Source organism: Gavia stellata, chromosome 1, assembly GCF_030936135.1.
Source record: "Gavia stellata isolate bGavSte3 chromosome 1, bGavSte3.hap2, whole genome shotgun sequence".
In the NCBI taxonomy this organism is placed as follows: Eukaryota; Metazoa; Chordata; class Aves; order Gaviiformes; family Gaviidae; genus Gavia; species Gavia stellata.
This window is the reverse complement of record NC_082594.1, coordinates 44,985,705-44,996,017: the sequence shown is the minus strand read 5'-3', so window position 1 is coordinate 44,996,017 and position 10,313 is coordinate 44,985,705. Positions and strand designations below refer to the sequence as shown.

The following is a 10,313-nucleotide window of genomic DNA, read 5'->3' as shown; positions in this document are numbered from 1 at the left end:
ACCTGGAAAAGAGAAAGGGAAAGGAAAAATGAAGGGGGGAAAAAAGGAAATTATAATTTTGACTTTGTAGGATCATCCTCAAGGTTTTAGGAAAAGATGATGAATCATTTTTAAGGAGCCAGAAACATTTAAATGACTAACAAAAACGAAGTTAGCTTTGGCTTGGAACTACTATGTGAAGCTGATAAATAAGGCTAATATGAAGAACAACCAAAAATAAATAGAACCTTTGAAAAAGAGACAAGCAAGGACACTGAAAAGGTGATTAAAAAACCACCACAAAACAAAAAACCACCAACAAAAATACCCACAAGAAACAAAACGGCTATGAAGCCAAATATATTCCTGGAGGGCAGCTCACATACCAAACGCTGGCACTCAAGAGCTTCAGAAATAAAGAGGTATTACTGGAATGAGGGTAGCACAGGAACGACCTCCCCGGGTCCCCCTCAGTGCCAGAAAGCGCTGTGCTAGCCACAGGCTAAGCAGCAAGCACAGAAGCAGAGGGAGAGCCCCAGCCACAACGGCGAGACGGGGCTGCCGGCAAGCCTGCCGTCGTCCACACCGGATCACCCAAGAAGCTTCTGGTTGCAGTCAGCTAACCCCGGGCGGCGGGAAGCAGCCGTGCCGGCCGCTGGGGAGACGCCCGGTGCTGCCGCTACGGCCGGAAAAGCCGTGGGAGAAATAACGCCCTCAGAAAGGTCCCGTTTCGCTCGAGCCCTAAAACCGTTCCCCCGCCCCGGGCCGAGGCCAGCCCCAGCCCCAGCCCCAGCCCCAGCCCCCGAGGGGCTCCGGGAGGTGCCACCACACCCTCCCACAATGGAAAAGGGGAAAAGGGCCAGCGAGCCTGCTGCCCACCCCCGTCAGGCCGTGCTCCAGCGGCTCCCTCGCCTGAGGTAGCAGAGGGGACAGAAGCCCCGGGGAAATATCGCCGGTAGACAGCCCCGCTCAGCCCCTTTCCCCCCCAAGAGCAGGCCCCTTCTCCCGCTTCCCCCCAGGACGGTGTCACCGAGCCCCGCCCCGAGCCGCTCTCCTCAGCCCCCAGCGGCTGATGCGAGGCCGAGGCCCGTACAGCAGCTACCTGCCGCCGTTACCGGGACGCCGCTACGCCCGCTCATGCTCGCCCAGATCACAGCTCCCGCCTCCGCCGCGCCGGGTGGCTCTTTAACTAGCCCCGCCCCCTCCCGGGCTCTGCCCAATCACAACGCGCACTCTCCGCTGCCAGGCCAATGGCAGGGCTTCCCCGCTCTCGAACGGGCCAATCGCCAGGGGAGCCGCTACACAAATTCGAAAGAAATGCCGCCCTTTACCTTCGTGCTGTTAAGCGAGCGGGTTCCTTTTGGGGTGTCACGTGGGGCGAGTGGGGGCGGGAGTATTTGAACTACGTTAGGAGGGAAGAAAACGGGGGTGTGGGTGGCGGCGGGGGCTTGTTCCGCTTCCGGGTGGGAGGTAAGGGGTCGCCATGGCGAGCAACGCTGCCAGTCTCAACGCGGTGCGGGAGACCATGGACGGTGGGTGGCAGAGGCGGCGGGTGGGTGGTGGCTGGCCGTGCTGGGGGCGGCAGCCCTTCCCCTCCCCTCCCCTCCCCTCCCCGCTCCGCTCCGCTCCCGCCGCGCCGGCAGCCCCGGCTCGGCCAGTGGCCTCTCTGAGCAGGTCTTGCCCCGGCGCTCCTGCCCCCGCCCCTCTCCGCAGGCTGCGGGGTCTTGGTCGGTCTCTTAATTAACACAAGCGCCTTTCCTGTGAAGAGGGTTAGGGTTTGCGGTTGCTTAAGGATTTAGCGCATAACAGTTTCTTTTTACTTCATGTTACACGTAATGTCTAAAACACTTCAAATATCCACGTAGTGCTAGTATCTTTGGACCTCGTGTGACTGCTTGGTTTTTTAATTAGCTGTTAAGCATTTAATTTAGAATAACGTTATTTTTTAATCTTTATAAGTATACACATTTGATATTCTTTCTCATTATTTGAAATGGTTAATGCAAGTTAATGTTGCCTGGCTCTCTGCATCTTGAATTCAAGCTGGGGGGAAGGAAGCGCGTGGAAACGAGGCAGGACCGACCCTGTGGTGCTGTAAGTGGCAGCACCTGAACTGATCTGAACCCCAATATCTTGTTCTTGTGGATGGCTCATGTCGGAAAACCAAAGTAAATTACTAAAAAAAAAAAATCCAAAACCCATAGTGAAAAAGTCTTGAGAAGGGCAGTCAGTGTTACAGTATCAGAATAGTTTCTGATACAAAAAACCTGGTGCTGTTGTGGGATGGGGAATGTGAGAGAAGTGGCGCTGGAAGTATTGGGAAATATTTCAGAGAGATTTATAAGCCATGAGAAATGTGCCCAGGGTGAGTAAAGTTCAGGTGTTCACTTTCTCTTCGAGCCTGACTATGAGGAATCAAAGCTGGCAGGTTCAGGAGGTGTTTCTGAGCAATGTGTAGTGTGAAACTCTAGAATTCCATGGAATGGCTATGCCAAAAGCTTATGTGGGTTTCAGGCAGAGTGGAAAGTTGCCAGGAAATCCCCTGAGGGTTGTTAAATATGAAGACTTTCTGGAAATTCCCTAGTGAGGGACTAGAGGATGGGGGGGGGGGGGGGGGGGGGAGGGGCAGTATTGCTTTGCATTTGTTATTTTCTTGCAATCTTCCCTTGTATTATAGTTATGGCTACTGTTACATAAGGATTCCTTAGCAAAGACTTTTGTGAGTTGAACTGGTGTAAAAACTAGTGTTTCAGCCGCTGCTCTTACCCACTCTGACCTGCTGCTGGAGGCAAGGCAGGACTATCAGGATTATTATGGCTTCTCTGATGCTTCAAGAGGGTAAGACCATTCTGTGCAGATGGAGAGGGATTTGTTTGGGAAGGACAGTGATTCTTTTAACTGTACTTGACACCTACCCTCTCTCCATTTCTGCAGAAATGTTTTAGATGGGAGGGACAATAAGCAGCTTTAAAGACATAGCAAGGCTTTTGAGAGCTGCTATGGAAAGTGTATGAGCCTTCAGATTTAGCATCCCAGGCTTCCTGTGTAACTGTATATTTTATTTAGGATAGACGCTCATAATTTAATCTCTTCCTGAGGTCAGTTGTTTTTAGAAGAAAACAGATTTCCATTAACTTAAAAATACACTTGATCTTTAAAGATTTACTTAAACAAACTTAGAAACACCTTCATGTTTGAATTTCTACTGCACTCAATGAATAACTTGTTTTGGTTTTTTACTGTTCAAAATAACAATCTTGAAATTTCCATTGTAAGAATATTTCTTTAAAGTGCTTTGATGTAACTGAAAATGTAAAGCTCTGATAGCTGTGTCCATGTAATTAGGTTTTTCTTGATGAGAGCCCATCATAATGAGTAGAAACAATATTTGTAGGATAATTTTTTTAGACCTTTTTAAATAGAACACGGAATCTGTGTTGCATCTTAACTTACTCCATAAGGAATAGGCACCTAATGGAAGTAAATGGGTTGGTATTAAAAAAAGTGTTCTTTTATGTCTTTAGTAGTTTAGAAAAGTAAAATACTTAATCTAGAATGTCAGATACAAATATTCAGCAGCTGTTCTCTGCAGAATTGTTCTTAAGAGCTCAGATTTTTTTTTTGTGGAGAAACTGCTACATCTCTCTGCAAAGATGCTGCCTCAACACCTAAAGATATTTTCCGTTAGAAACTAATGATTGCAACTCTTGCTGACATAGGAAATTTGAACTTATCTTTAGTTAGATTTACTGCTCTGCCTTCCAATACATCACATGCTTAGTAAATTTTATGAAAAAGTTTAAATGGCTAAAGAAAGTAAGAATTGTTTATTTCTGGGACGCTGTTATTCTTTCTTAGTTCTGTAGCTCTTAATGTTCAATGGCATTTTATTGCAAATGCATCAATTTTTTGTTGCTTTATCTCGCTGTTGAAGATGCTTTCATGTGGACAGGGTGTGCATATGTAATATGTTTGGAATGGTTTGCTTTCAAGCCAGTGGGAACAGAAAGCCTTGTGGAGAAGGAAGCTCCCCTTGCGGCTTGTATCTAGGGCTTTGGTCTGACAGACTGCTTTCATGTCTTAAACTTGTGCCTGTTTTTAATCCAACCTACCTGTGTGGGCTTCAAGAGTGTTACCACTCTTGGAAATGTCAGATACTATGAAAAAACCTCCCTGTGACTCCAGTGGAATTGACTGGATGCATTAGGGCCTTTAATGTCTTGGCCTGGCTAAGTGTGACTCTGTGCCTGTGCTGTAGTATTTCTTTGGCATATCAAAGTAGAGTAGCTACTCTAGCTGTCAAGTGGACAGTACTCATTTGCCATGCTGGTTTTACAAGATAAGAAAGACCTTCTACTTCACTTTCCCCTGGTTTGGGGGAAGTTTGATTACAGAAATGGTGTGAATAACAGCTGTTCAAAATCAACCTGTATTGCTAGAGGCTTAGCCTCAGGATGGAGATTACTGTAGCAACCAGAAATAAAATCTCAGTGAGTTGTTCTGTTACATATATAACAAACTGTTTATGAGAATCAGAGAAAAGGGACCTTCCAGGGAAGGTTTGGAAGGAGAGAGAGATCTTTGTTTCTGCACAAAACTGAGTGGAATCTCCTTCTACAAAAGGTTTCATACTGACATGTATGCTGCTCTTAATTCGGGTCACGTAAAAATCGAATAGTGTTGCTTACCCTTAAACCAGTGTTAATGTTAGACCTAAAGCCAGGTTTAGTTATGTCAAGAGTTTTCTAGCCACCTCCTTCCATTCTCTGTAAAAGCTTTAAGAACGTGCTTCCAGTCTGTTTTAGTACGACTTTGTCAGTATCTGGAATTCAAAAGCATGGATTATTCTTATAGCCTACCTTTTACATAATTGACAAGCATGTTAATTATTGAATTAATATTTTTTATTTTTCAAAACCCTTTAGTCAGTATTAAGTCTGCTGAACCAGAAAAGCATGGTATTTCCATTAGAATCTGTGGCTTCTAGCTTACACTGCAAAGCTGAACATGATCACTATTGTTGAGGTTCAGACTGGAAGAGCTTTCCACAACTGCCATGTTCAGACTGTACTGTAGAAATTAAGTGTTGATAAATAACATTTTTGAACATTGAAATTTCATAATCTGTAGGGACTAAAGTGTTTTCATTTCTTCTGTTGCAGTTCTGTTTGAGATTTCAAGAATATTAAACACTGGCTTGGATATGGAGACATTGTCTATTTGTGTGCGGCTTTGTGAACAGGGGATAAATCCAGAAGCATTATCATCCGTTATTAAAGAACTGCGTAAGGCTACAGAAGCTCTAAAGGTAGTGCGTTTGCTTTTTAAGATTCAGATCTGTGTTCAACTTGCTATACTTCAATTTGTAAATTGTATTTCAAGATATGACTCATTTTTAAATCAAGGAAATTAACTGTTCCATAGAAAAGGCAATGAATACAACTGAATGTAACATGAAACAAAAAATGGTACGCGTAAAATGTTTTCAGAAATAATTAGATTAGCTCTTTTGAAGGTAAAAAACAACCAAAACCCACAGATTTTTATTCTGGGCATTAGTAGCCACCATTTGTCCTGTTATCTGCATCATATCACAAATAGGTTGCTACTTTCTCCTTTAACCCATACAGCCTCATTTCTATAACCTCAGGCCTAATAGTATGCAGCAGTACTCGTAAACAGGTACATGCAGCTTGCTAATGTAATCTTCACATATCACTTCTACCTTTTACATTAACCTGTGCTTTGAATCTCTCCAGAGACAAACAAGAGGGGATTTCATAGTCTGTGTATATATAGGGCTTTTCACACTTTAGCATTTACCTGTTTAGCTAGTGGAGAGGGCAACTATGGTTTAAAAATCCTCACTTGCCTTTTAAAGGATTTTCATTATTTACTGTCTACCTAAACATCATGATTTCTCTTCCACTGTATTTTATATTTGTTTATTTCTGGGGAGGTGGAGGGGAAACTTATATCTAGCCTGCCTATCTCTGCTCTGGAAGACTGCATTCTGATTCTCAGCAAATTGAACTGACACATTTTTTTACTAGATGGATGCTAGTCAGGGCTTTTTTTCACTGGTTTTCAAATTTTTTACTTCATTATTTACTTAATATTTTTCTGTGCTCATGCATATTTTATATTTGTGTACATGCTTAAATGTGTGCATACATATATATTTAACTATGTGTATATAAGTAATTGAGGGCTGTTTTTCTTCTTCCTTTGGTTTTACTGGTTTATCATTCCTGTTGCTACCCTTTCCCTGTTTGTCCCATACCTGGCTTAAAATTTACCAATGTCAGTGTCCAACAGCTGTACCTTGTTGGCTGTGTTGAGTTGTTCAGTAATAAAAATACTGATGACCTTGATCAAATAATTGACAGTGTGATTTTTGCAGTTACAATTAGTGTCATTCTTCTAAGTTTAGTGTCAGTAATTTATCTGGATGAGTGGGAGTAGTAATTACTATAAATTGTATGAATAAGTAAACTCCAAAGGAAAAAAAATTATGCATTTGAGCACTTCTTGTAAGCATTAGGGTAAAAAGTACCAAATATAAGCTGCTCAGATAGAAGATGTAAAATGTAGCACGAACAGTAATGGCTATGTTAATAAAGGCTAATGGCAGTTGACAGCATTATTTAAAAAAATAGAAGTATTTATGAGAGAACAACACTACCCATCTTATAATTTTCATAAGTAGCTTATTTTTAGACCTAAGTTTTCTAGGTAAATTAAAATAGTTATGAGAAAAGATTAAATTTAATCTACATGGTGTCTACTTCTGGTGACTTGCAATAAATGTTTTTTCTGTTTCTAGGCTGCTGAAAACATGACAGGCTGACATGGGACAAGATTTCTGCATGAATAGAGTGCCAAGTTAACAGAGACTTTGAAGATTGCCGCTATTCAGAGAAGAAGTGAAATAAATGTGTGTGCAAAGGCTTTCAGAATATTTCTGTAATCTTCTTGAAAAGGATGATGTATAGAACAGCTTTGAAAAGTTTTTTAGTAAGTTCACCAATAATCCCATTACCTAGTATTTTTGTGAGCTATTTGTGAATATAGTGCAATTACTCTTATTTGGCATCCAGTATTTTTTAAACCATGTCAGATACTGCACACTTGCTGAACTTACTAATTTGTAGCAACGAATATTGTTGTGATGCATATAGCTTGTTAATGCATCCTTAGAAGTGCTACTATATCCTGGGTTTTATATCTTGCTTTGATGTAAAACTACATGTACAATTTTAGTTTTGCTTTATGGGCCAGATAAGAATGAAGCCCATCCTGACTTTATTTTAATTAGAGAAAGGGTAGTGACTTAAGTCTCAATCTGAAAGTAAGAAATAAAGCACTTTTGATAATGTAGGTAATGAATTGTCCTTTTGCTTCAAACTGCTGGAAAAAGTGTTTTTTAACTTGGATTACAAAGGAACTTCAGTTATCCATGCAGAAATATATGTAAATTTCAATTCTAGATTACACGGAATATTTTAGTGTTCAAATGCTACATTTGTTACGTTTGTTCTGACTACTAGACCTAAAAATATTAAGGCTATATTGTTCATAGTGAAAGCATATATGAAAGCATTGGATTTGGTTGATGGGAATCAATGAGTCTTAAAGTCATTTGGTATAGGAATGTCTTCCCATTCAGCACTAGGAGTCTTCACTGATGCCAAAACAAGTGTTTATTATATACAGTAAACTGTTTATCATGTTACTTTCCAGTAAATATCCTTGCATCCAGGAATTCCACTTCATAAGAAAATAGTTTCTTGTGTGTTCTTCCTCTGCTGCTGTTTAAGCTTTTTTATTTTTTTGTTAGCGTGGTTTCAAGGTGTAGTGTTAATGGGATGTAAAGTAACCTCCAAGGTTAATAGGGTGGAGCACTTTTGGAAATGAACATGGAATCTTAGTTAAGCCAAACTTTATATTTGTGCAAAGAAAAAACAGTTCTTTCTACTTTAAGAGTTTACATTGTATGCACTCTACGTCATTGCTCTACAAAAAGTGATCAAGGAGGCTAAATACTTTATATTGCTGGCAGAGAGAAAAAAAATATTTATATTATACTGAATCATTTACCATTATTTCCAGTTAGCCTGGCCAAAAGATCATTCCAGGAGGATGCTGTGAACTTCTGGATAACCAAGCTGGGGAACTTTTAAGTGATAGTTTGCTCACTCATATGAACACTTAAAATCCTTTGTAAGTTAGTATTGTAACTTCAGGTTGATAACTTTTAAATACTAGGTGTAATGTTTTTTGAAAACGTTAAGGTATTCCTAGTATGAAAGGGTATCAACAATGAAATTTATCCTAGGAAATCTGAAACATAAGTAAAACATCATGAAAACACCAGGTCAGATCAACGCAATTTGGCAATTAGCTCTTCTACTTAACTTTATTAGACTCAGTGCTACATGTCAAAAAAATGAAAAAAGACTGGGGAGCATTCTTGCTGTTTTCAGGAGCCACATCGAAGTCTGTGAGTTCTCACTTGTGAAACTTATACTCTGAAAATTTTGTGTAAACTATAGCAAATGTGCCCAAAATAATTATGAAATCCTATTAAAGTGCATGTTCCTGCTGGTGCTTTTTCTTTTCTTCCAATGCCAGATCTTTGGGCAATACAGAAATTCTGATGAATTCCCTTGAATGTCATTCTCTTGATTACTTTGCATTTATGTATTTCCAGGGTTTTTTCTAACTTACTAGCTAGATTTCAGTTTTGGTTCTATGTCCTTGAAATGCTTAAAACCAGCTTGCAAATGCGATGTGAGAACAGTTTATATGCAATTCTTGATCTGTCCAGTAAGTTGCCCATACCATTTTACCATCAATAAACTTACTGGTTCTATGCAGTTAGATGTTTGCTGGTAGACCATTTGTCATGCAGAATTATAGAAGCAGGGCATGGTTTTGACATTTGAAAACCTAATTTGATGGATAGAAACCTAAAAATGCATCATTTTCATTATTACATGGAACTAAATGGTAACATTGGTTATACTTAATAGTTCATATTTACAAACTGAAATGCAAACCTTATAAGCTTGAATATTTTGCGTACTTGGGCTGAAAGCAGGGAAGAGATGTTTCTTAATGTGGTTACCGAGAAAGTCTATATACTTTTCCTCAGCATGCTTGGCAAAGTTTCTTTCAAAATACTGGGCGGAACAAATGTGCTTAGGAATTGGTGTAACAGAACTCGTGATCACTTTTGATTTGGGTTACTATCCAGAACAAATACAAGAAATATTTTTCCTCCTGGCAAGAAAAAAAGAAGAAAATCCCTCTAGTAGGAAGTCTATTACTTTATTAGCATCCCTGCTATGAACGTGAGTACTCAGACTTAGCAGTGATGGCTGAGGAGGCTTGACTGCATTGGTAACGCACACCCTCTTCTATTACATTAAACTGTAAGAAGCCAAGCAAACACCACGTACTTTTCCTCGGCGCTTCTTACTCGCATGCTCTTGGAACTCTTGAAAAGATAAACATAGGAATAGCTATACCGGTCCCGAACAAAGGTTTTTCTAACACAATAGCCTCTTTTGTAGTCAAAAGCAGATGCCTGAGGAAGGATAAAAACAATGCAAGCACATTGGGTTCTCTTCCTTCTGTGCTCTCTTAGCTTCCAACTGTCTTCTATTCCAGGCTTTCCTGAACATCATATGGTTTGTCTATTTAGTAATCCCCAATGCTGCTTTTGCCAGTACTTGTCCAGTTTTCCTTGGACTATATATGCTTCCTGAATAACAGCAGCCTTTATCAATTGATGTCTGTTGCATAAAAAAATTGTCATTTCTTGTTTATTTTGAACCTGATTTTTTACTAGCTTAATGGTCCCTGCACAGTAAACCTTTACCGATCATGCTTGTGCCAATCATGATTCTGCAGATGTATAACATTCACCTTTAAATTTCCTCTTTTCTAAACTGAAATGTGTTAGTTAACATACTCCTTGGCTGACTAAAGGCATAGATTAGCTTCTGCATTTATTGTCCTTTAAACCTTTTCTGGGTCTCATATTATTTCCTGAGAAAGGAACCAAAACTGCACGCAGCATTAGCCATATAGTTAAGTACTGGCCTGTTTAATTTCTTGTTCTTTATTCCTTTCCTAGTAATTCCTAATACTTGACTTGCTTTTTTAAGTTGAACTGAGCACTGAACTGTTTTCATGGCATTATCCATCATAACTGCAGGATCTCGCTCTTGAGTGGTAATAATAAGCTCGGAAGCTATTGTTTCTTATGTGAAACTACAGTTGTTTATCTCCATGTACATAATTTTTTATTTATCTATGCTGAATTG

At 40.2% G+C, this 10,313-nt stretch overlaps 1 protein-coding gene across 1 annotated transcript; it reads left to right on the top strand.

The window, feature by feature from the left end:
• The first annotated feature begins 1,462 nt into the window (after positions 1 to 1,462).
• On the top strand, positions 1,463 to 8,586 carry MZT1 (mitotic spindle organizing protein 1). The gene is made up of 3 exons (XM_059821666.1): positions 1,463 to 1,511; positions 5,142 to 5,287; positions 6,806 to 8,586. The coding sequence occupies exons 1-3, from the start codon at positions 1,463 to 1,465 to the stop codon at positions 6,827 to 6,829; spliced, it is 219 nt and encodes a 72-aa protein (XP_059677649.1). The 3' UTR covers positions 6,830 to 8,586.
• The last annotated feature ends 1,727 nt before the right edge of the window (positions 8,587 to 10,313 follow it).

Bases quoted from the DNA above. Each gene is read 5' to 3' on its own strand.
- MZT1 (XM_059821666.1), top strand. From the start codon at position 1,463: ATGGCGAGCAACGCTGCCAGTCTCAACGCGGTGCGGGAGACCATGGAC. The intron at 1,512-5,141 runs GTGGGTGGCAGA...CTTCTGTTGCAG, and splicing joins GGTGCGGGAGACCATGGACG to TTCTGTTTGAGATTTCAAGA. The intron at 5,288-6,805 runs GTAGTGCGTTTG...TTCTGTTTCTAG, and splicing joins AGGCTACAGAAGCTCTAAAG to GCTGCTGAAAACATGACAGG.